The 25,226-nt window shown below is 46.6% G+C and overlaps 1 protein-coding gene across 2 annotated transcripts in view; it reads right to left on the bottom strand.

Moving 5' to 3' along the window:
- mdn1 (midasin AAA ATPase 1) overlaps nucleotides 1-25,226 on the bottom strand; it is a 98,482-nt gene that overhangs the window by 7,409 nt on the left and 65,847 nt on the right. Inside the window, exons 63-92 of one of the 2 annotated variants that reach the window (XM_012853983.3) lie at nucleotides 24,544-25,216; nucleotides 24,266-24,427; nucleotides 21,578-21,863; nucleotides 21,243-21,481; nucleotides 19,961-20,056; nucleotides 19,775-19,869; nucleotides 19,556-19,680; nucleotides 18,740-18,892; nucleotides 17,920-18,029; nucleotides 17,766-17,839; nucleotides 17,492-17,675; nucleotides 17,244-17,388; nucleotides 15,896-16,042; nucleotides 15,687-15,813; nucleotides 15,482-15,587; nucleotides 14,365-14,480; nucleotides 13,396-13,806; nucleotides 13,086-13,312; nucleotides 12,858-12,995; nucleotides 9,106-9,296; nucleotides 8,716-8,877; nucleotides 8,492-8,629; nucleotides 7,005-7,140; nucleotides 6,760-6,926; nucleotides 6,514-6,645; nucleotides 6,122-6,260; nucleotides 5,212-5,513; nucleotides 4,977-5,132; nucleotides 384-485; nucleotides 53-248 (exon numbers count right to left, since the gene is read on the bottom strand). In XM_012853983.3, the coding sequence (XP_012709437.2) occupies nucleotides 53-248; nucleotides 384-485; nucleotides 4,977-5,132; nucleotides 5,212-5,513; nucleotides 6,122-6,260; nucleotides 6,514-6,645; nucleotides 6,760-6,926; nucleotides 7,005-7,140; nucleotides 8,492-8,629; nucleotides 8,716-8,877; nucleotides 9,106-9,296; nucleotides 12,858-12,995; nucleotides 13,086-13,312; nucleotides 13,396-13,806; nucleotides 14,365-14,480; nucleotides 15,482-15,587; nucleotides 15,687-15,813; nucleotides 15,896-16,042; nucleotides 17,244-17,388; nucleotides 17,492-17,675; nucleotides 17,766-17,839; nucleotides 17,920-18,029; nucleotides 18,740-18,892; nucleotides 19,556-19,680; nucleotides 19,775-19,869; nucleotides 19,961-20,056; nucleotides 21,243-21,481; nucleotides 21,578-21,863; nucleotides 24,266-24,427; nucleotides 24,544-25,216 (5,435 nt within the window). The remainder of the gene's footprint in view (nucleotides 1-52; nucleotides 249-383; nucleotides 486-4,976; nucleotides 5,133-5,211; nucleotides 5,514-6,121; nucleotides 6,261-6,513; nucleotides 6,646-6,759; nucleotides 6,927-7,004; nucleotides 7,141-8,491; nucleotides 8,630-8,715; nucleotides 8,878-9,105; nucleotides 9,297-12,857; nucleotides 12,996-13,085; nucleotides 13,313-13,395; nucleotides 13,807-14,364; nucleotides 14,481-15,481; nucleotides 15,588-15,686; nucleotides 15,814-15,895; nucleotides 16,043-17,243; nucleotides 17,389-17,491; nucleotides 17,676-17,765; nucleotides 17,840-17,919; nucleotides 18,030-18,739; nucleotides 18,893-19,555; nucleotides 19,681-19,774; nucleotides 19,870-19,960; nucleotides 20,057-21,242; nucleotides 21,482-21,577; nucleotides 21,864-24,265; nucleotides 24,428-24,543; nucleotides 25,217-25,226) is intronic. The other variant, XM_021311403.2, reaches the window with a different exon arrangement.

Here is a 25,226-nt window from a genome sequence, read left to right as displayed (position 1 = left end):
AGCCTACTAACATTCAGCAGACATAGATGTGTGTGGCCGGCTGATCACTGACCATAAGTCTGAGCGTCGTAGGCCGTATCTCCATCTTTGATATGTTCATAGAGCTCAGACACCGGCTGGCCTTCAGTCTGCCTGCTCTCACTGCACTCCTGGCTGCTTTCCACCGTCCGCAGGCGCTTGTTGATGCGCTCGTTGTAGTCCCCCGTTGACCGCTCGTTATCCGCTTGGCCAGGTTTCCTCTTAAAGCTCTGAAACAGGCAGTGAAAAAAAAAAAAACAGCGTGACGAGATCATTCAAAGAAAACTACGTAGAAAACAGAAGAGGATGCATAAGTGAGAAGCCGAGAAGCACTAGTGATGATTTGCAGTCAGAGACAGCTGTACCTGAGTCTTGCTCCGAGTCTGTGCCTGCGAGGCCATCCTCGCTGTCAGCTTTGACTGGTGGCCTTCTGATTGGCTGGCATCAGCTGCTCCACTGCCATGCTCCTAGAGAAGGGAGAGAATAATGAGCCAATAATACAAGCAGCAGACAGCATGTATCAACCTGTCAACCCCTCAAACAGTACTGATCAGTCCAACACCATCAGAACCTGCTGTGGCGTTAAGAAACAATGATGATTAAATGGCAGGTAAGTGGTAAACCCAAGTTTAACCATGTCGCAGCACATTTAGCAGCAGTGATTGGTAGTCACTTACTTTATTTGTGGACCTGATCTCTGCCTATAAACCCCGTGATCTGCAGAACTAAGCCTGTTTTCAGAACCTGCATGGTTCTGAAAACGGGTCTGGTTCTTTACAGGACTGCTTTGAACACACAGACTGGGGGGTGTTTAGGAGGCTGCTGATCTGGAGGAATACACATCATCTGTGCTCCTATGTTCACGTTTGCACTGATGCTGTCTACCCATGAAGACCATCTGAATGGTTCCCATTCAAAACCCATGAAAAGACAGCACAGCGAGGGATGCAGCATTCAGACCAGGAGACAGACTGGCCTACAGCAGGGCTAGAAGTGAGCTGGAAAAGGGCATCTACAAGGCAAAGCACAGTTAAAAGCTGCACATCAAGCAGCAATAACCCATGTAACACGTGGAGAGACATCAGCATCATCACGGATTATAAGCACAGCCCAGCAATGACCCAGCTCTCCCTGACACCTTAAGCCGGGCGTACACTGTACGAGTTTTTCCCCTTTTCGGGCCGATTCTTCAGTCGTGCGAGCATTTTTTGAATCGGCCGAATTTCAGCTTGATCGTAGAGGGGGGGAGGAGGGGGGAATGGCTTCTCACGACTACCTCCCGATCAGGAATCGGACGATCGGTGAAAATCAAACATGTTTGAAATTCAGTCGGCTGTCGTGAGGTTTTTGTGAGCACATCCTGCTGTTCAAGCAGAGCTACGAGGGGGCGCCCTCCCCTCCTCTCCGTCCCCGCCAGCGGAGGGAGGGGAGCGGGCGTCCCTGAAGCGACCTCCGCCCGGCCCGCTCGCGGGGGCATTGGGGAGGGCGGCAATGCGGTGGCTGCCTGTTTCGGCACTCCTCCGCGGTCCGCCGCCTGTTTCAGCACTCCTGCGCGGTCCGCGCTGGCCGCCTGTTTCGGCACTCCTCCGCTCGCGGGGGGGGGGGGGGGGGGGCGACCTGCCGTGCTGCGCGGCCGCCGATGCCTCTCGTCCCTCCTCTCTCCCCTCCGTTCCCCCGACGCCCGGTGCCTCCTGCGGGCCTCGCCAGAGCTGGGCTCGAACCCCTGCTCTGGGTCCCTGTCACCTACCGTCGCTCGCCTGCCTCTGTCCCCACAGCGAGCGGTCCCAGAGGGGACACGACGTACAGTGTGAGCAGTCTGGTCTCGTCCGAGCGTCGCGCTGCACAGATCGTGAGCGGTGAACTTTTTAAACCCCGCGGTTCCCTCGCACAGTTTGAGATGTATACAAGTACCACGACTGAAAAACTCGTACAGTGTACGCCCGGCTTTAAACAGCTTCTTCCCACGCTTCAACTCTCCAAGCAGCAGAAAGTCGGAACATCTTCCTCGGTTAGAAGTGCAGCATCAGCCCCTCGTTCTGCAGCTGCACCACATGACCTCCTCCTTAAAGAAGGTCAACATCGGGAAGGCTGCTGGTCCAGACATGGTGTCAGGTCAGACACTAAAACCATGTGCAGACCAGCTAGCAGGGGTCTTTCTGGACATCTTCAACCTCTCCCTACAGCTCTCCACGGTTCCTGCCTGTCTGAAATCCTCCGTTATCGTGCCTGTCCCCAAGAAATCCAATCATCACCTGCCTCATTGATTATCGTCCTATCACTCTGACCCCTGTCATCATGAAGTGCTTTGAGAGGATCCTCCTAAAGTACATCAACGATGCCATCAGTGCTGGATTGGACAGCCTGCAGTTTGCCTGCAGGGAGAATCACTCCACAGAGGAGGCTGTCTTGTTAGCACTGCACTCAGCTCTGACTCATCTGAAGCAGCCCAACACCTAAGTTAGGATGCTCTTTGTGGACTTTAGCTCAGCATTCAACACCGTGCTCCCAGACATGCAGGCTCTGCACACCTCTGTGATTATTCCCACCTCTCTGCTCCTGGATCAGTGACTTCCTCACCAACAGACCCCAGGTGGTGAGGATAGGGAAACACATATCTGCTCCACTGATCCTCAACACAGGAACACCACAGGATTGTGTCCTTAGCCCTGCTCTCTTTACCCTTTTCACCCAGGACTGTTCTGCTGTCTACCCCACAAACACAGAGGTGAAGTTTGTGGACGACACCACTGTAGTGGGTCTCCAGCAATGATGAGTCCCACTACAGGGATGAGGTCAGCAATCTCACACAGTGGTGCTTCAGGGACATCTTGATCCTGAACACCAGTAAGACCAAGGAAGTAATAACAGATTACAGGAGGTCCAGGAGGACTGAACACGCTCCTCTCTACAAACAGGGGGCGGTGGTGGAGCATGTGGACAGCTTTAGGTTTCTGGGCATTCACATCTACTCTGATGTCTCCTGGTCGGTAAACAACTCCCACCTGGTGAAGAAGGCTCAACAACAGCTCTTATTCCTTAGTAAACTGGAAAGGACTGGACCACTTTTATAGAGCCACAATATGAAGTGTTTTGTGTCTCAACATAAAGGTGTGGTATGGGGGCTGCATGGTACCCGAGAGGAAGGATTTAGTACAGGTGGCGAGGACAGCACAGGGGATTGTGGGATGCCGTCTGCATCTAGACACCGTTCATCCTTCAAGAGTCCAGAAAATGGCCAGGCACGTTGCCATAGATCCCACCGACCCAGGCAATGCACTCTGTCTCACTCTGCTCGAGTAACTGATTCAGAAATATTAAATCAAAAAACTAATAGGCTTAAACACAGCTTCTTTCCCAAAGCTCTGAGGGCTATCGCCCCCTGCTCAGTTAACCACCAGCCAAGTTCATAGTCTGTTACACGTTTACACACTACTGGTTCCACAGGTTCTTGATCCAATTAAGAATTATTTACACTGTGTATCACATGTTAATGTTGCACTTTTAGCTTCTCAGGGATTGTTTGCTTGGACAGCCATGCAAATTGCACAGAAGATTAACATTTTTGCTGATGATTATTTAGATACTTTAACTTATCTAATACATTTATACAATTGTACAATATTTTTACATCACCCCATTAAAATGTTGTACAGGAGCTTTGGGGCGCTGTTTTTCCAACATTGCTTCAGTTTATTGAGACTTAAAGGCATCCGTTTGTTCAGTATTCTATGAACATCCAATCACAGCAGGTCAATCAGGATGCAGTCTAGACTTTAAATGGGCCAATCACCATTGATTTCTTTGCTTCTTGGCCATCCTGTTGCTGCTGTGTATGAGGTCATGGTTCCAAGTCAAGTTTCAGTAGTCTAACAGAAAACTTTACCTTTGAACACATTGTTTTACAGGAGTTTTTTGTCATCTCGTTAACGCCGAGGTCCCTGGGATTGCAGAACAAGCCTAAATCATCAGCCCTCCACTAGCATGCTTGACAATTGGTCTATGGTAGTTGTGCATGCTTTTCTCCAAACATGGCACCTTCCATTATGTTCTACCATTTCTACGTTCTCCTCTGTCCAAAGGACATTACTCCTGAGGCCCTGTGGTTCTATCAGATTCTAACCGACAAACAAGAATATGACAGCACAACTTTGTTGTGCTGTCATATTCTTTTTTTTTTGAGGGAAGAGGCGTAACCCTTTAACCCTTCCAAACAAGCCATGACTTTTTCCTAATTGTCCTCTCATGACCTGTAGCATTTAAGTCTAAAACTTGTGGAGTTTGACATGTATACTTTGTTTTTGTTTTGTTATTTCTCTGAGCACTGCAAGATCTGACCTTTACATTGAGATTAAATTGCAAGGACATCCAGTGCTAGGACAGAAAGGTAGCAGTTTATTGCTTTTTGACTCAACTTTCTCACTGTTTGGAACCAGCTTAATAACTCATTCCAGATTGATGTCAGTAACACTTGCTTCTTGTTTCTGAGGTCTCTATTCTTGGCATTTTATTAATATTAACCTGCTTGCTTCAGAGCAGCAAACTAGAGAACTTCCAGCCTTTATAGAGGGACTCATACTTTAGCCGCACAGGGCTACTTTGTCTCTTGAACCCTGTAGAATCACTGAGGACCGTCTGCTCCTGCACTCACCTGGTTAGCTTCTAACACCAAGTTAACAGGTATCGATGCTTGAGTATAAAATTGCCATCAACAGGAAATGCATCTGCCTCCTGTTGAGGATTAGGATGCTCAGGAAGCCAGAAATCTCAATCAGCTGTGGAAGAGGCGACCTGGATGTGTGATGGGTTTAAAACATAAACTTGTGTGCTGAATACTGGTATGTTTGCATGGTTGGAGTCTGAGAGCAGAAACAAACAAGTGTCATGCAAGCAGGGCCATTAAATGCTCTACCATGTCCGACTGACGCAGCAGGGTTACTGAGGCTGGGATGGATGGTTACCTCTTTAGCCTGATCCTTCTCTGAAGCAGCACCTGCCAGTTCCACCGCTGTGTCACTCTGAATGTTTTCCTCTCCGGTCTGGCCATCTGCACTGTGCTCCTTCCTCTCAGCAGAGCTGGGCTGCTCATTTTGTTCGTCCTCAGGTCCCTCCTCCTGCTGACAGAGAACAAAACGGCCGGTGTTAGCAGTTCCTGTGTTGCTTCTACCACAAACGCAGATTCATTCAGACTTAGACCTTTGGTTTATCTCCGCTGTCATTTGGTATAGTCAAATCCTCTTTTCCTTCCTGCCCTTCTATATTGTCCTTCTCCTCCTTTTCTTCATCTTCGTTGGCCACCTCTTCCTCCCCTTCTGTTTTCTCTTCTCCTTCCTTATCCTCTTCGTCAGCTTTTGTTTCCTGATTATTTTCATCATCTCTCAGGTTCTCCTCCATCTCAGTCTCTCCTGGCCCGTCTTCCTCACCATCTCTCGGCTCTTCTTCTTCTTCGTTCACCTCCTGCTCCATGGCTTTGTCAGAGATGTCTAATGGGTTCTCATCTGAAAAGTAAAAAAAAAAAAAAAAAAAAAAAAAAATCAAAGACACTTTCGGGAAAAGTTAAATCCAGTTTGTGTACTCAGGGCTTTTGAACAAGAGGACGGTGTAAAAGTATTCATATGCTGAGTCTTAAACAAAATGATTAGAATACATGAAACAGAACAAAGGAAGGTCTGACTGAAAAGGTACTGAACCAAAGCTTCCAGCTTCAAGTTTGGTAAAGCTGAATATCATCTCGGAGGTTTTATGTAAAACATAATCAGGTCTTCTCATGATTCTAGACAAATCTTCAGATTTTAAAGAAAATGTTTTTCTGTTCTTACAGTCTGTTGATTCTGATTTCTATAGAGCGTTAGTAATAAAATTAGCCTCTAGCGTTGCTGATAATGCTCTAGTAACAGTTTTGTTTTGGTTTTAATAACTTAGGTTAAGATCAAGTGATAAACAGATCTCAGTTAATGTCTTTAGAATTTAGTCAAAGCCCAATGCAGTCAGGAAGTAGCAGGAAAAGGTTAAAAATGAGTCCTAAATCTCTGAACCTATGGGATGAAGTGAAAGCACGTCTGTGTGTTTATGTCATTGTTGCTAGGCGTTCAGTAGCATCCCTCACCGTCACCCTGACACTCCTCTTCTCCAGCCTCTTCATCCCGGTCCAGGTTCAGGTCCTCGGGTAGCTCCATGGCCTCAGGTTCTGGGGTCTTATCCTGCTGACCGTGGTAGGGGTCCACCTCGTTCTCATCAAACTCTCTCTGAGAACCAGGAAGAACACGGATATGAGTTCAGATATTCTCCTAGAACAAAGGATGAGTACTCTGGAGACCTAACAGAGATTTTAAAGTTTTTTTTTCTGCTCTCCTAGTCTGACGCAGAAAAACTGCTTGACTCAGATTTGTTTTATCTTATTACATCTCTTGTCAGCTGATTGAACGGCTCTGATTTAAATAAGTCAGAGAAGAAAAAGGGAAAATAATTAGTGAACAGCTGCAGGTAATTTAAAGTCACCTCATCTCCTTGTTCATGGATCTTCTCCATATCCTCTTCACGGGTCTGCTCGTCCTTGTCCTGGCTCTTCTTCTCTCTGTTGGACTCTGCTGCATCCAAGTTGTCCTCTTTGGCAACCAGTTCTGAGTCCCCCTGACAAATCCACAAAAAACAGCATGTGCTTAGTGTCAAAGCTAACGTCTAATAGATTTCCTCAGTAACCATTACAGAAGGACTGCAAAGCACAGTTCCACACAGAGATGGTACCTGGTCCATGCCCTCTCCAGACTCCTCTTCCTTGTCACTTCCTTGTTCATCATCATCATCATCTCCCCACATTCTCTCATCCAAAGTGTCTATCTGACCTTCTCCCAGGTCTCCCATCTTTTTGTCAAGCTCCTCTTTATTCTCTTCGTCGGACTCCTCCTCTCCTCCTACAAACATATTCAGGTCATGTGTGCTTCACAATCTGCACTTCATACGTCACACATCTGTCCCCAAGTTCTACTCACCAGCTTCATTCTCATCCCCATCCTGTACTCGTCCTTCAAAGTCTTCGGACATTTCAATGGCGTTGTCTTCAGACTTAATGTTTTCTTTATCCTGCTCCTCTTCTTTTTCTGTACCCTCCTGGAAGGTGTCCTCCACCTACAGGGAGAGGCAACCGATCACACAGTTTAGCAGCCTGACTGCGACGCATGCTAGAGCAAACTGGGGGACCGCCAACCGACATCACGCGACTCTCCTAAAGCAGCAGAGTTACCTGGATGGCTCCGACTTCAGGAGAAAAAAATAAAAACGGGAGAAAAATCTCCAAAAACAGTTGCCAAAAATTTAAGCAAGTAAGAAGCTGGAATCTGGAATACTTTAAAGAGCGCAATATTTCAGTTCAAAGGTTAAATGAGCTCCTTATGGGGAATCCTTATCAATGAAAATAAATGGATTCTATCACAACTTGGGATTTCCTTGGTCAGAGGTTATGAGGACGCAGTATGGCAGAGTTGGCAGCTGATGACCCCAACTGTGGTATAATCTGTCTGTTCATGGACCATCCAGTCATTTATCCACATCACTAACGCTAACACAAGCGTGGGATGCAGCTGGCGTCTGCAGGAAGTCTGTCAGATATGCTCCTGCTCTGCCGTGTCGGATGTTTAAAATCTTTGTGCTGATGTGGAGCTAAAGTCTGTCATGATTAAGTTTTGGTCTGGCTTTTTTCCCTGTTATTTTTCAGTTCCTCCTCCTCTCACACAGCTCACCCTCAGCAATCAGTCACACCTGTCAGGCACCAATCAGTCAATACTCGCCTCACCTGCCAGCCTCTCTATATAAGCTTCCTTCAGTTTGCTTCTCGTCGCGCGGCTCGTCTTCAGTCCCTATCAAAACCACACCTGTCTAGTCCTGTTCTCATCAGTCTCCACTCACTCCATGTCTGTCAGACTAGTTTGCTCCCTGCTTTGTTGCTGGTTTTCCTGCTACCTCTGCACCTCCGGTTCAACAGTAACCCTGCATCTCCAAGAACTCTCTCTCACTGCATCTCTGGTTCGAAAGTTGTCCTAGCTCCTCCTTGTACTCGTCACGAGACAAGCTCTGAGTTCCCATGTCCTGTCTGTTAAACTATGCAGAGTTTGGAGCCTATAGAAGTCCACCAACGCATGTGGCTGTCTCAATAACGGTGTGTCTAAAGTGACCTGTGAGATGTTTCAGAACCACACGGGAACGCGTTAACGCTGCTGTGTGTTTGTCTGCGTGTGACGGCAGTTACTGAGAACGCATCACTCAGGCCATGTTACAAGGCTGAAAATGTCAGGATGGATGTTTGGACAGGGTCTGTGCTCAGCCTGAGACTCACGCCTGCCTACTGACCGCAGGGGCGGCTTCACACAGACAGAGTGGCCACAGAAAACTGATGGGAGGATTTTTCATTCATGGCTGCCATCCTGGATCACTAAAAATTGAGCGAAGACGTATAGAGGACAAATATCCGCTCCCTCATCACCTGATCTTCATTCTCAATTTTCTCGCTGACATCTTTGGCGCCATCTCCCTCTCCAATCCCACCGCCCTCGTAGTCATGAAACTCTGTGGCACCCTCTCCATCGCCATCAGCCATCAGCTCCTGAGGCAGGCAGAAACCCTGAGGAGGACGCAACAGCAAACTGTTAGTGTTCCCGTTTTACCGGCTGTCTGGCCTCTCATCAGGTCCTGGTGTTGAGTCGGTACCTTCTGGGCGAGCTCGGTGAAGATGCTGGACAGGACACAGAGCAGTTTGCCTGTGCTTCTGTGGACTCCGACTGACACAGACAGGTAGTACCGCACCAGGTCAGAGTAAATTCCCAGCAGAGGTTGAAAGCGGACCAGCATCCTGCAGGCACTGCTCACATCCTGGAAGACAGGAAGCACAACGAGCGGGACAGCCAGCAGGGCGTTAACGCACAAACAGTAGCTGAGAAATCCCAAGTTCTGCAAACACACCATTAACTAACTGTACTTTATACTAGAATAGCAGAAGATGAGAATGAAAAAGCGTGTTAAAATACGGTTGCAGTGTTAAAAATGACTGATGATGACGTTTTAACACAGTCGAATGGTTGGGCACAGACACAGCGGTACCTGAAGCTGTAGCGGCTGACAGGAGTCTCTGTGGCTCCTCAGACAGCTCAGCAGCCGGCTCACGCCAGCATTCACGTTAGCCACAGACAGAGCCTCCACCTCAGCTTCTAGCTCCTGGTCCAGGAGCCGGGTCAGGTGACCAGGCTTCAGCAGATCCTCCACAGGCTCCTCGTCGCCCTCCTCAGCTTCATCTGGGAAGAAAAAGAGTTGCATTTGTGTGGAATTTCTTCCATGGACCACTTTCATCCAGTGTTCCATCTTTCATAAACCGCACCTTTTCTCATTGTTATGCCAGAAGCTGATTGAATATGATAATTTGGTATTATAATTTTAATAATAAGTCATTCAAAACTCAAATAGTAGCTATAACAAATATGATTCAAATAGTAGTGATGCTAGAGCTATAAGCTTGTAATGATTTATACTACTAATGCATTTATTAATTAGCTGTTATGAACTCAGTTGTGCTGGAACAAAATGATCTGATCAGGTTCTGACCGATTCGATTTATCCAGCAACAGTGGTAACTCAACTTATAAATGCAGTAAGAGTTGAAACTGTTACCCTTTTTATCACCAATCCAATGAAAATGTCTCTATGTTAATATCGGATGTTAACTCAAAGAGGAGGTAACTCTGAATTCTGAATAACCATGCAACTCTGAATGGGGTACCGCGCGCGAGCTATTTTTAGAAACACAACGTCACGATGACGTCACATCACGTGGTACGCAGTGGGGCAAACTCCGGAAAGCCGCCGTTGTTTCGCTGTGAAAGAGACGTGCGTTAGCCTAGGTTTTACTCGGTAAACGACTGCTTTTTCCAAATCTAAGACCATGGTTTTTAAACATTGTTGCTATGGAACGTGCAACAGCGACTCGAGTTACGCTGATCGGCCGCATATGAAGGATGTTTTCTTCAAGACTGCCAAGGAGAAATGTGCGCTGGTACACCGGGGCGGTCGGCCTACACAACAGTTCAACCCGGAAAAAGTTACCAAATTCACGTACATATGTAGCAAGCATTTTGTCGGAGGAAAGGGCCCAACCGAAGAACATCCTGACCCAATTCCAGCGACATCAAGTCAAGGTAAGAGTATTTTGGTGGCCGACATGTTAATAAAGTAGCGCCTGCTACCATGACAGCATATAGGCTATCATGGTAGCAGGCGCTAACATGATAGCCTGCTACCAGGCTTACTCAAAAACATTTCAAATGAGACAAACATTAAACATATACCCATTCCTGGACGGTGATTGCAAACAACAACAAAAAAAAACGGCTGACTGCCATGATCGCCGCGCAGGAAAAAAAAAACAAAGCTTACCGTTCATCAACTCGGCCAGTTTTCCAGTCTTTTTAAGCCCTTGAACCTCAAGCCATCGTTTGAGCTGAAGGTTGGTGTGTTCTTCGACAGTGCGACCAGTAATCCGTGCGCCTGGGACAGCGTCTTGGGAAAGTTTAACGGCTGTAAAGTCGGTCATATCGCTGTTTCTGTTGCGCGTGTAATAGCTGGGTTATCCGTGCTTTCTCTCCTGTATGCCCTACCTAAGCGGCAAAAGGGGCGTTGCTCTTGAGACGGTGACGTCACGTGCGCGGTACCGCATTGGAATGAACACAAACAATTACCCTTCCACAAGTTGGCTTTATTGAACCAAAGCAATTCCCTGTTACAGTAGTTATTCTGATTCCACAACCTTGGAAACTCTTTTCGCTACTAAACTAAACATGCAAAATATATGTGGAAATAAAAGTCAAAAATGGACTAAAATGAGAGGTAGCAAATCTTAGTTCAACTCACAGTTGTTTAAACATCACATTCAAGATGTTGGCATTTGACGTCGCAGCATTGAAAGGCAGAAAGCCGCTTTGAGAATCCAGACGGACGCCTCAATGTTTTCACAACAGCTACCTATAGTTTAGCTACGCGACACCCTCCCAAGATGGCGACCATGATGACGTATGACCTACAACCTTGCGTGATGCGTGAGGGGAGGTCCTAATGATGCAGTCAGCGCTTACACTAAAGTGGGGCGGTGGCTCGGCCAGAGAGGGAGTGCTTGGCAGAGGAGTTTAAACAAACCGCAAACTGAGTTCTAACAAAGAGATTGAATCCGATGATAAGAGAGAGCAAAGAGAGGAAGGAAAGATGGGAAAGAGTTGAAGAAACGACCTGCGGCGGAGTCACTTATGAACCACAAAATCAGCACAGCCAAAATCACCTTCAAAATGCATGCACATACAACAGAAAATATTCAACAGTTAAAAACAACTCCGTTTTGGAGTAAACAATTAAACTACTCCTACTTCTGCCCAGGCACACCTAAATTACCTTACAGGTGAAAAGAGAAATAAAAGAAAAGGGGAAAGCCCCGTTACTTGTGGTGTCTCAGGGGCGTCACAGCTCCAAATCTGTGGCGTCTTGGATGCGCTTCGACGGACACAGGTGTCGGATAGCGGGAAAACAGGGAGGGGGGTTCCCCAAAGTCTCTCTTTGGGCTGTTGAGACGCTTTGTTCGGCCAAAACGAAAGCGTGGTCCCTTTAACGATCACTGGGAGATAAGGCGGCTCCAAGTCTTTGATCAGAAGGAATTCAAAAGTCCTTTTTTTTTTTTTTAAGAGTCGACCTCCTGTTCACACAGGGATGAGGTTGCATCGGTAAATCTCGTACCAGCGAGAAAATCGAGCATGTGAGGTGGAAACCCACGGAGTGAAACAGCTGCGTGCCTTCCCGTACTGGCGGAGCGCCAAGAAGAAGAAAGAGCGCCGGTGCGGCTGGGTTTTATACTTATAGCAACCTTATCTCGGTCGGTGGCCATTTTGGGCCGTGTTGAATGATGGGGTTTGGTGGCCATTTTGACCACCTTGCATCATGAGAAATGCAGTCTGTCACGCCCCAAACTGGCGTAACATCATAAAATACCAAACGCCGCACTGATTAGGGAACCCTGGGAACTGATTGGCTCACTAACAGGAAGTAAACACAGGCTACACTCTGCACCGAAGTCGTTCCACACCGTACCTCTAACATTGAAAGGAGAAAAACCTAACTAAGACATTATTGATGGAGAAAAGCGACCAGGCGACGAATGAGAATGATTTAGGTTGATTTTACAGTAAATTGCTGACTTATTGCTCCTTTAAAGTATTGAAACATTACAACATCTATAATGATGAGTGCTAAGGCCCCTAAGCAATCTGTTGAGCTCAGCAAACTCCGCCAACAGAGTGACAGGATAACCCAAGCCCTGCATAAGTGTACACAAAAGAGTTGCTGCACTATAACTCTAACTATAACTGTAATAACTGATGTGCAATAACTAAGATGCAATTACTATTTAATACACTGTGCAATAACCTGTGCAATAATACTGTTAAATAATCCTGTTTAATAAGCGACTTCAGCTGTATAGATATCTCACTACCTGGTACCACTTAATGTAAAACGTCATTCCATTTGTATATAAGTCACCTGAGTGTACCTAAGTCACCCAAAATATCTCCTTTATTTCCACTGTACTTTTTATTTTATGCTTTATTTTTTTTGATACACTGTACATATGTAGACACACCGTATATACCTTATACCTTATACACCTCTCCTCCTTTTGGCACCTTCTTTTTGTTTATTAAGCCGATGTGTGACAAGTAAATTTCTCCAATGTGAGATCAATAAAGCCCCTACCTTATCTATCTTAAGAGAACACCGTGGCCGCCAGAAAGCACCGCAGACACAAACCACTGCATCATCACCTTTCTTTGAATCTCCGCCTTTCTCTCCTTGCTGCTCTCTCTCCCTTCTCTTCACGATTTTCTGGACTGCACACAGCACCGCACCAATGTTCGCCTCGAGCTGAGCGGAGAAGTCGGTGCAGAAGGCCGACTGTTGACCTGCAGACAGAACACGGAGCATCTCCAGGCGGTTAGCTTGTTAGACTGACGGTTAATCAGAAAGCCGATGTGCGCGTCCTGACTGAGGACCTGTGGGCTGCTGGCCCAGGGGGGGCAGCTGGCTCTTCCAGGAGGCAAACTCTGTAAGGCACGTCTCCACCTGCCCTCGGACATACTGCAGGCTCTGTGTTACGGCCGGCTCGCTGTTTGCTCTGCCCACACTGATGACCGGGGAGAACAGCCGCTCTATGCTGGACACGTGGGCTGCCACACCAGCCAGCTGCTCCATGGCACTACAGCATGTGGTAAAACTGCTCCTGTGGGGGGATATCAAAAGATATCCGTCTTGAACTTTTGTCACAGTGTAGAAGGACTTAAAAAAAACTGTGTGATGATGTACCATGTGCAGAGAAGTCCGTCTGAGCCCCGTTGTGCCAGAGAGCCCAGCTTCTCCTTCAGACTCTGGGCATCCTTTAGTATCGCAACGATTCGCTGGTGGAGGTGACACCATTCGGGGTCTCCTCTTTTCAACAGGCAACCAGCGGGTTGCTGCTGAATGGCCAGAGGGGAAGGGCACACCAAGGTGTGGTGCCTGCTGCTGCCACTCGTCTGCTCCTTGTCCTGGGGGTCCTCAGGACAACACTGCAGCAGCCAGGACAGCTGCTGCAGAAGGGCGGCACACTGAGCTGCCAGCACCTGGCCCCTTCTGAACCAGTCCTGCAGAGAGTCCTGGGGGGGCAGGGCGCAGGTCGCACCCCCACCGGGAGTCTGGAGGTGAGCTTTAATGTCCTGGACGTTGTTTGTTAGCTTCCTGGATGAGGTGAGGAGACAAATACAGACATTTACAATATTGCAGAAGCCCTGTGGTATCATTGTTAAACTTAATGAACTAAACTGCAACTCAGAGGAACAAACATGCTGTTCAACACAGACAGGTAGTCATTTCCTACCGGCACAAAGCTTAACCCTAATGCAGAGACAGCTTTCTTCATAAGACTATGGATTGACTGGCTTTAAGGCTACAGAGAAGATGATGATGCTTCATATTTTTCTCCAGGTAGAGAGGATTTCATGCAGAGCAACAAATGAAAGCCATCATCAAGTCCTCTAGCTCTATGTAGGTTGTAGGTTGCTTGTCTAAGCCAGCGGTCAATAGCCACAGAACCTCATTTCCAGCAGCATATTATTTCTTGTGAGTGTCAAACATCTGAGGTTGCCGCGGGCTTTGGAAACATCACTTGTCAGGTTGCTTTAATGCGCCGTATTCTCCACCTTTACTTGACGCTGGGTTGGAGTCTCTCAAGAATGTGCTTGTGTGCTGTATGCTTCCGTTTCTATCCAACATAGCACTGCGCCTCAGAGGACTTACCTGAGGGAGACCCACTGTTCAGTCAGCTCGGCCAGCCGATGCCTCTGTCTGAGCAGCAGCTTAAACAGGTGAGAGGAAAAACCTCTGCAGCGGTCTATGTTCCCAACACCGAGCTCCTGCAACCGTGGAGACGCACAACGCGAGACGGGAAAACACAAAGAAACATGGGATCAGAGCTTGTCCTGCAGAAGAACAAGCAAATAAAAACATGCCATGGTCTTTTGGATGAACTTGAGCATTCAATGGCTCTAAGACTAGGGTCAGGTTGTTATAGGTTAATAACATTGCTCCCAAGGCAGCAAGAGATGGCAAATAAACTTTTGTTTTTACTTCATAAAAACACATCTAATTGATGACTATTCGTCTGTAGGACTGTCCATTCTGTTCTGTTGCCTGACTTCTGTGCTCCAGGCAAAAGTAAGAAACATGTTCTCTGCAGAGATGCACCAAGAAACCCGAATCAGCCAATATTTTAAGCGTGATCGGCCCTGATAGGGGATCAACTGATCAAAAATCGAATCTTTTACAGTCAGAGCGGGCAGCATATGCAAGAACCTCCAGGGTGCGATAGAAACAACTATCAAGGGAAAGCCATCAGAGATTGATTAATCAACGCCAGATCAACAGGTTGAATCTTTACAAAACACGAGACTGAAAATCAAGCACTAATTTCTCATTGGAACGAGCCTGGTTCTGTTTAGGGGCAGGTGGACGATTCATGATGGACAATTAGATCCAACATTCAGACCAAGGCCTGGAAAGATTCGGCATTGCACCATAAACTTGATTGAACCTTGAATCCACCACTCATCCCTTTTCCACCGGGTTTTTATCCAGACCTGTGCAGACACTACTAAATGCACAATGATAGGTCACATAAAACCTCATCTTGCCAACTAGTATCAGCACCATATACAGTCTAAAAATCTACAAAAAGGCTGTTTAACAGAACTGGTTCTTTAATTGGGGCAGAGAGAGCAGTTTCCCAGACAAAGAGCAGAGACCTACACACATCTTCATCCAACCAGCCAGGATTCTGTTCGGTTTGCTTGTTTTATTGGATGCGCCCATATTAAGATGAACCTGGATAAAACATGCTACTGTTGGTGTGTCTCACCTTAGTGGCATGTTGGAGAGCCGTCAGCAGGGCTGTTCTCCTGGCCCAGGAACGATAAAAGTATTTCTGACATCCTTCCCAGGCTGCCATCAACTCTGGAAACAACCTGCAACATAAGATATGGAGACAAATTGGCAACTTGGAAAGAAACAGCACATATGGACGTGCTCATGTCTTTTTGTCCATCGAAATAGACTCTGTTTACAGGCGCTCAAGCTTCTGCTGGTTCTTCACGGTGGAAAGCGCGGTGCTCATCTCCAGTGGCTGCATGCAAAGGGTGCTTTCTGGGCCTGCCGTCCTGTTCCACGTCAGGCCTTTCCGGTACGACAGACCTGACCAGGAAAAGAAATGCTTAAAGCACAGACATACTGGAAGCAACACAGGCCAAAGGAGATGGATAAGCAGGACTCAAACCTATTTCAGAGAGCGTTTTGAACAGGTCAGAGAGCGCTCTCTGCTTCTGCTGAAGGATGTGTTTGACCTCTGCCCTCTGCTTTTCTTTTGTTGCTGCCGTGTTGACGCCGAGGCTCTGCAGCTCTCGCAGGTTGCTGAGGATCTCGCCTGAAGAGGAAAAGCAGTTGCTAAATTACAACAGAGTGCCGGTTAATTCAGAACTTTAAAAACATCCAGTTGCTTTTACTCCTTTTCCTGCACTCAGAAAACTGTGGCTGCCTTGTGGGCTTCTCCTATTTAGCATTTCAGATGCTTCTCTAGATCATTAAAATGTCCTGGCCGTATGCAACCTGATGCTGCAGGGCTACTTTAGCGTGGAATGTGACCGTAAATCATGCTAACACTAAAATGATCACCATAAGGCCATTAACATCCTACATCCCTACAGCTGTCCAGCTAAGGAAGCTAAAGTTCTGGACCCCCAGTAATTCCAAAAAAGTAAAAAAACAAAACAACTGGACTTTTTTCTAAGGTTTGAAGACGTTTCGCTACCTATCCCAGAAGCTTTCTCAATTAAAAAAAGTATGGAGTAATCTGAATGATGAACCCTCCAGTTCACTGCCTTTGTTTGAATTAAAGCTCTAATAGCTTTTTAACTTCCTGTCAAGCTTTACTCATTTTTAGAAGTGATGGCCTCAGAAGGAATCAGGAAGCAGCAACACTGGGAAATGTACTGTGATAATGTCAATAAATGATACTGATAAACTGACGTTTCTCACGTCCAACTATGGACAACAACGTAGGTCTGGTCTGTGTCTTATTTCAATGTCTTTGCGTGGCCCTCTACTCAGACACCAAGATCCTGAGGGATGAAACGTTAAAGCGCTCCCCAACCCCCGCCATGGTCCTTAACGACAGAAAGCAGCGCCAGAACATGGATGAATGGTAATAAATGCCATGGTTATAAAACAAAACTTCTTTTATCATTATTTATCATTAAGCTGGATTTAATCATTCAGATCAATGAGGTTTAACAGACATTATATAGAGCATGTCTGTTGACTCTGTGTCAACTAATACTGAGTAAAATGGAAAAGGAAAAAAGTATGCACAGTAATTATTGAGCTGACATCTTTCAATGTCTAAATTGGAAAAACTGTTTGTTGAATATAAAACAAGATACATGGTGGGGGAAAACAAATTAAATATGTCTAGTTATATAAATAGGGTTAAATAATTAGAGCTGGAAAATAAGATAGGAATAAGTTTGTATTCCATAAGTCGGGTCAAATCGAAATTATTTTAAGGAACATTTGGTCATTTTACCAAATCAAATCTAACGTTGATCTTACAGAAGCAGGAATCTTACTGGTGAAATGGTCCAGATCTTCGGCCAGTTCAGGCACTGAGTTCTTCTTCAGCAGCTGGATGCACATCTTCTTCATCCTCCGGAACAAAACAGGCAGCCGGGCCTGTAAAGAAGAGGATCCAGCTCCTTCCTCGAGGTCCTCACTCTAAAACCCAGTTAAAGTAAAAGATGGAAATAAAAACATGCAATTAGACCACTCAAGAATCAAAGTCATAGTCAAAGACGGCCTTCGTATTGGGGACACTCACCTGCAGATCTCTGCCCTGGCCAGGCATGGCGCCCTTCAGCACCTGATGGAACCGTTGGATGGAGCCGTCCCCTGAGCCAGCGACCACAGAGTCCGTGTTTGCGCCGCTCCCTTGTTCCACCAGCGCAGCAAGGCTGGGGCTAGCAAGAGCTGCTTCAAACTTCTTTACAAACTTGAAGAGCGTGCTAGAGGAAAGCAGGGAGCAATGAGGAGCTGGTAAAGGCCTCCATGATCAGACTGAAAGTGGCGTAATCATGTCTGTCCACATCACATACCGTTGGGTCTTCTCCACCGACTGTTTGATGGACCAGTAGCTGACATCATTCCACTTGGAAATCTTGACAAAGTCCTGGGAACAAAGGTGGAGCTCGTCAGTGAGCCTTTAGGGAGTACCTTAAAGGGGCAGCGCATGAATTCATGCATTCTTACTTTAAGCTCCTTCTCAATGGGCTGCCTGAGCTGGACCAGCTTGCCCTGGACAGCCTCGGAGAACTGGCTGTAGTACTTGTGAAGGTTCCACAGCAGGCTGGGCAAAGACTCTGGAAGTGAAAACGGCAGAACCACCAACTGGGTTTCACTCATTCATTTCAGACATGAGATGCTCAGAACCATCTTCAATTCAATTCAATTTTATTTATGTAGCGCCAGTTCATTAAAGATGTCATCTCAACGCACTTTACAAAGTCAAATTCTATCAGATTATACAGATTGGTCAAATATTTCCTATATAAGGGAACCAGTTGATTGCATCAAAGTCCCCACAAGCAGCATTCACTCCTGGAGAAGCGTAGAGCCACAGGGAGAGTCGTCTGCATTGTCCATGGCTTTGCAGCAATCCCCTATACTGAGCAAGCATGATGCTACAGTGGAAAGAAAAACTCCCCATTAACGGGATCTTTAAATTAAAGATCCCGTTACATACGACCCTCTCAGATGTCAGGTACATACGACCCTCTCAGATTTAAAACTGAGAGGGTCGTATGTACCTGACATACTTGCCTTTAACTAAATTTAACTCTATTCTATTTATATGGCGCCAATTCACAACACATGTCATCTCAAGGCCCTTTACGAAGTCAAATCCAACCACGTCCTCTTTAGACTGAAGCATAACGCTCAACGTTTACTATACAGTCATATAGTTTCACACACCATCAACCCTTACATATGGCAAAGAGGTTCGTATTTGAATGCATACCATAATTCTCCAGCCTGACGGCTGTGCGTGTAGGCAGGGGAGGCGACTGACCTTGTCCCGGCAGGTTGGGGACCAGCAGGAGGTGGCAGTGGAAGCTGAGCAGCATTCTGAGACGGGTGTGAAACTCGCCCAGGGTGGAGCTTTCCATGAAGGCTTCAAGAGTAGAGGACACGGAGGACAGGGAGAGGCTCTCTGCCTGCTCTCCTGGTGGGGACAACCACAGGGACAAAGAGAACTTTCAGAAGCATCCACTAGCCTTCTCTCTCTAGTATAAACAGAGCTGCCAATAGAAGGTTATAGAGATAAAAATCTGATTTTCAGTCTAATCATAAAAACAGCCTTATATTTATTAGGCCAATGTGGATTTACAAACATTTACTTCCACATATAAATAATTAACTGTTCATTTTAACTAACCGCAGGCGTGAACCCCCCCCCGCCCCCATCCTAAAAACCTGGTGGCTCTGGAGTTAGCTCCCTAGAATCGAGAGTCTTTATTGTCATTATGCAACCATAGTGACATGTTGGTGAGACACGGGTTCAGAGTTCACATATAACACACAGGCACACATCGATGCCCATGGAAACACAAAGAATGAGCCTCCAAATGCACAAAGGTTCAGTTTAAGACTAATCAGAAGGGGGATAATACTATGCAATGATTAACAGATAATGAGGCATATTCCGATAGAAATAAAGTGTCCAAGCTCAATGTAACAAACAACACTTCCTGACAAGTTAAAAAGTTTGAAAATAGTCCTTAGAATCTGATAAAATAGAAAAAAAAGACAGATAGCGGTCAGCATACAGAACGATGGAGAACTGTTCAGCTGCATCAATGTAGTGAACTCTGAAAGTCTGGCCTACCTGCGCTAGCCCCGGTTCTCTGTTGTTCTAGGTATCGCTCCACCAGCTGGTAGATGGAGAACCAGTGTTTGGTGGATTTCTCAGTGTGTCGCTGCAGTGCATTGTCCAGACTACTCGACCAGCAACTAAAACATAACCATGTGGGGTTCCATTAACAGTTAAGAGCTCACAGGGTCAGACCTACAAGAACAGTGTGACCTGGATCCCTTTTCATCTTACTTCAGCTCCAGTTTGCGCCACTGGATGATGAGCTGGGTGACCGGCTCCAGCTCCTTCCGCAGAGACACGGAGCGGCTGGCGTTGTTCTCCCAGTCCTAATCGGTAGACAGAAAACCGAGGTTGGCTCTCAGGAACCATCTCTGAGGGTCTCATAAAGCCTGCTAGTATCTTGCCAACATCGCTCACCTGCGCTTTACTGAGCAGAATCTCCAGACCATTCAGGAACTTTGCAAGAGGGCAGGCCAAGCTGAAAGACATGATCCTCTCCATGACCACGGTGAGCTGTGGAACACAGACAGGAGGAGCTTTACCTGCAGGACTCAATGAAGCTGGGTCCTTCATGGCATCAGGTCTGGAGCCTCATTTCATATTTAGCTCTTCAACATGCAGCGTCCTGCATAAGTATTCCCACCCCGTAAACCTTTTTGTGTCAGACCAACACATCGTAACAATGGCTGTGAAGCAGACTATTCATCGTACATAACTAAACAGTGTGGAACGCATTTGTGATGGACCTCTCCATACCAGCTCTGCTTGCATTTCAGTCTTTCAGAGACCTGGATGTACGGTGGTACGTGTGTGAGGGTGTGGTTTAATCCTGTATGTTGATGAAGATCTCTTCCCTGAGCTAGACAACGTCTGGAGTTTTGCCCGAGTCATTCTTGATGATATATAGCTCAAGAAGAGCTTCCTGTGTGCCTTCTACTTCCTCTTCCTCCAGACTTTCTGTACTTTGAGTGTTCTGCCTCAGGTCAGTACCCCATCGTCACCATCTTTACTCACTGCAAAAACGGATCTAAAAATAAGTAAAATGTTCTTAAAGTTAGTGTATTTATCCTTGATTTGAGCAGGTAAATGAGATTATTTTCCAATGGAATGAGTATTTTGACCCCTAAAATAAGATAATTAGACATCTTGCACTTGAAATAAGATGATGGAGATGAAATATTTCTATTTTAAGTGCAATCTTATTCCATTGGCAAATCATCTTATTTACCTGCTCAAATCAAGGACAAATACACTAATTTTAAGAACATTTATCTTATTTTTAGTTCCGTTTTTGCCGTGCTCCTGCTTACAGCAACCCTACCCTAGGACTCTCCTCTCATCAGAGGCTCAACCTGCCAAGAAAAGGTTGGCACTGAGATGGCAGCCAGCACGTATTTTGTCATGGCACCAATGGGCCAACACTCTTCCAGAGAATGGAGAGATCAGTAACCGGCCAGAGGACGATGAGCACGTGGAAGGCAGCTTAATCTCTGGCTGAAGAAACAGTGCAGCATAATTTTCTGTTTTGTGACTTTACGTTATCTTTTCACCTACTTAAATGCATCTGTACTTATGCCTATAGTTTGTGTTCCATTTACACTCTGTTATTTTTGTATTGTTTCTAATTTTGAAGATGCACAATAGTATATTTGATCACACAAAACGATTGTAAGGTGCCATGTTTTAATGTGGTTCTGACCTGGACAAGAGAAGGGTGCTCAGGCCATTCCTCCAGCCTCTGCTTCACTGCCTCACGTAGTTGTTCCAAGACAGAGAGGCAGAGGCGAGCCTCACTCATGTTAGGCTGCTGATAGAAGTCATAAGGTCCTTCTGGTGACACGGCCAGCTCATCAGAACCCCCAGAGCCCTTCACCGTGTTCTGGAGGAGGGCAGAGAGCAACAGGCCGCAGCCTGTCAGCTGCAGATCCAGCTCTGAATCTAAGTAGGAAACACAGGTTGACAGCTCCATTCTTAACTTAGAAAGTTCCACCTTCTTTGTTCAATGTCTGACCGAGAGAAGTCAGCGGTACTAACCCATCAGATGGTAGAAGCGGGACATCAAAGGGGATGCAATCTGATAGGATGAGATCAGGGCTTTGATGTGTTCTTTGCTGTGGTTGGCTGGTGGTGTGCTCTGGTACCAGAGTGATTGGGCGTAACCCAGACACATGCGCTGATGTACTTGGACCACTGTGTTCATGGCAGAGACAGACAGCGTGCCTGTCTCTGCCGCCCCCTGATGGGCGTCGTCTTCCTCACATTCCAGTTCTGTGTCAGCTGGGCCCTCCAGACTGGGTTGGGACAACAGATCTGCAAAGTCCTGGAAAGGAAACCCAGATCCCCCCCCAAACACCATTATTCTTAGTGAAAGAGAGTCTGACCAAATCTGACATGACATAAAATGTAACTGCAGGATGGAATATTTAGAGTCTGGTTTGCATCCTAGAACAAGTCTGACACATAAACTACTAGCAACTATTGTCTGACTGAAGCATATCTGTGTGTGGTGATTTATGTGGTTGCCATGGGGACATCAAACTCCAAGTCAGTTAAACAAAGATGTCAGAACTCTAAAGGTGCGTTCACACTGAGCACGAATGTGTCAAGCCACATGATGTCCCTGTGCACAGGTGCCACGCCAGAGCGAGGCGACGCAAAGTGACGCCATGCGAGGCCACAGACGCCATTCTAGGGACGCCAAATGAGCGATTTTGCGTCCGATTTTAAAATTATGCCAGGGCCGCAAGAAACCTGCGATAGATGCAAAGCGACAGTTGTTGGAGTTGAAAGAGCTGAACTTTTGTGTCTCGTCACAAAAGAACAGTGAATGGCAAGGCTGGAGTGGTAGATAAGTGAAAGCATCACTAGATGGCGCCATTGTTTTAGATCAACGGCTGATGATGATGTCAGGCGAGCGACGGCACGCAGGAGTGGTGACTTTGTCGCGGCAATGTGAACGCACCTTTAAAATTAATTATTTCTATAGTCCCAAATAAATGTATAAGTCAAAACATGTCAGTGAAACCTTTAAGGGGAACTGTTAGCTTTGTTGCTACAGAGAGGATGACTATAAAACAAATCTCCATGCTAAAGAGAAGGGAGTCTGATTTGCTGAATAATAGAAAACTAGAGATGTCTACATTCAGAATTTTTCTGAGCAGGTCTGAAAATCCCAGAAAAAAATGCTGCTGCTGTTGCATGTAGTCGGCCTGACCGTTTGTTCGTCATAGCTGAAAAGTCACTATATAAAGCATTTAGTGAGTTTGTGGGGAATATTTGAATCTACCAGATATCAAATATGAAAACCTTGGCTGGATGTTTTCAGCATTTCAGGTTAATTGGAAACTTTTTGCCACAGTTCTGTAATTAGACTGATATTTTGGTACTAATGATCAAATGGAGGCTTTTAATTTTTTTTGTGCACAGAAAACACACAACTGACTGACATTTCATCTAAACCTAAGTTGGTGGACTGTAAACTCTTTTACCATTTACAAACCCCAGATGGGCGCCCTGTATTTAACAGCTTAAATCAGATCGGAACCACCTGGCTCTGCTTTTCTTAGGCAGCAGCCATATCTGCGTAGCGCGTATATCCTACAACCGGTGGCGTAGCCAGAAATTGCTTTTCGGCCGGGCCTAATAAAAAAAATGGGTGGGCCAAATAATTACAGTTGAAAGTACGTTTATTTGTGAGTTGCACGTTTGCAAGCTCACGATGGAGAAGATACAGGCTGAGGGGAAGGAGAAAAGACCTTTTCTGTTGTGAACATCCTTGAAATGACAGCGGAAAACAATAATCAGGAACCATCATCACCTGTAAGATGATTTAGAGCCACAGACGCGGCGGAGTAGTTTCAGGATCATTTAAACTGCGGCAGCCTGTCAAAGTCCTTATTTGCGTTCCTGAATGCAATATCACTCAGTAATGGCCAGAAGCCCAGCACACACCAAACCATTTTTTTATGAACGGAAAACTTCTGCTGTTTTCTTTTCTTTTCCTGTTTTATCCGCCATTCGGATGAGTGGCAGGAGGATAAGGATACAGCTTCTCACAGTGCATTCTATTTGTTCTCGGAGGTTGGAATTCTGTACCTCCAGGTCGGAAAATATAACTGGAACGGCCCCTAAAGTCGGTATTACGGGTCATAAACTTCTGTATTCATGATGACTGGCAGTTGCAGCAACATTGAGTAAAACCTCAAACTTTGACTGTTAGGAGCAGCTCTCTATTATTTATGTAACATTTAGTCAGTCATACAGGTGCTACATCTGTACAAATGTTTATTTGCACAAAATACCGCCTAGAACAGTGTTAGAGATTTTACTGTTTTGACAACATTGCAAATGTCCATGTTTTTTTTCCTATTGTCCACCTTTCTTCGTTGCAGTTTCCCTTGTCGGAGATAACAGTCTGCACTTGTTTGTCCCAACCTCTGAGGCAAATGGAATGAACCACCAGTCTGCCTTTGTCTGTTTGCCGCTACTCACTGGACCGGAGTGGTACTGCAGTTTTTCTCACAACTTCCCAAGACATCATAACCCGCTTTACATAAATAGCCCTTAGCAGATGGAAACACGAAACCCCAATAGCTTCAGACCTTGGATTACCCCAAGAAACCAGAGCCCGGAGCATTAAATCCAAGGGCTTGTAATGGAAAAGGGGCTAGAATGTTAAAGGTTGTAATAAACAGACCAGTGAGAGTTTGTGTCTGGTTCTACCTTGTTGAACTGAGGGAACTGGCGCCTGAAATCCCTCTCCTCCTGCTCGTCTTCGGTCAGGCCGGACCCATGCAGTTGGCTGCGGCTGCGGTACAGAGAGGCCTCCATCTGCTCCTGTTCCTGCTTCCGCTTCTCCTGGTTATCCCACTCATTCACCACAGCCTGGCACACATCATGTAGTAAGACATCAAACAGTTTACATGCCTGCTGAGAACCCAGCCGGACCCCTGCTAGTTAAACATGACTGAATACAGGCTGGACAGAAAGAGGACTCTGACCTGACAGATGTGTCTGAAGAGGCTGCATGCTTCCTCGCTCAGCTCTCCTGTGGACAAGCTGAAACACTGGAGATACAGCAGAGCATTCAGTAGCAGAGTGGAGGATTGGGGGATCACATTATCCGGGTCCTGATGGGGCAGAAGTTTCAGGAGGCTCTGCAGAACATCCATGCAGGTCCTGGAGCACAGAAATTCTGCCCGAGTCAGGTCAGACGGGAGACAGGGAGAGACGGAGGGGAAGGCCAGTAAGCAGGACACAAGCTTGGGCAGACCCGGCACAGGAGTCAAAGAGGCAGCCACCTGGGAGGCCACCAGCCTCATGCCGTGCTGTAGCTGGAGAAGTCCAGTCCTGACAGGGCCGACCAGGTCAGGGAACAGAGGATAGTCCATCACCAGCTTCTGGCAGAAGCGCTGCTGGGAGTTCTGCCACACGGCCTCCTCTCTCAGGAGAGCCTTGATCGCTGCCTTGGACCTGAACGATGAAGGGTCCTGGAGGGCCTTTAGCAGCTGAGACAAGAGGCCTTCAATAGCCGACGTGTGGCCGATACTGGCCAGGTAATGATGCAGGTCCTGGAAGAGCCGACCATACTGGGGCTCCCGAGGGCGGAAGGCCTGCTTCCTGGACAACTCTGCTATCTGCTCCTTCACCTGCTGCATGCGGATCCACAGATACCTACAAACAC

This window comes from Fundulus heteroclitus, chromosome 15 (genome assembly GCF_011125445.2).
Source record: "Fundulus heteroclitus isolate FHET01 chromosome 15, MU-UCD_Fhet_4.1, whole genome shotgun sequence".
In the NCBI taxonomy this organism is placed as follows: domain Eukaryota; kingdom Metazoa; phylum Chordata; class Actinopteri; order Cyprinodontiformes; family Fundulidae; genus Fundulus; species Fundulus heteroclitus.
The sequence above is the reverse complement of the archived record's forward strand: the minus strand, read 5'-3'. Positions and strand labels throughout refer to the sequence as shown.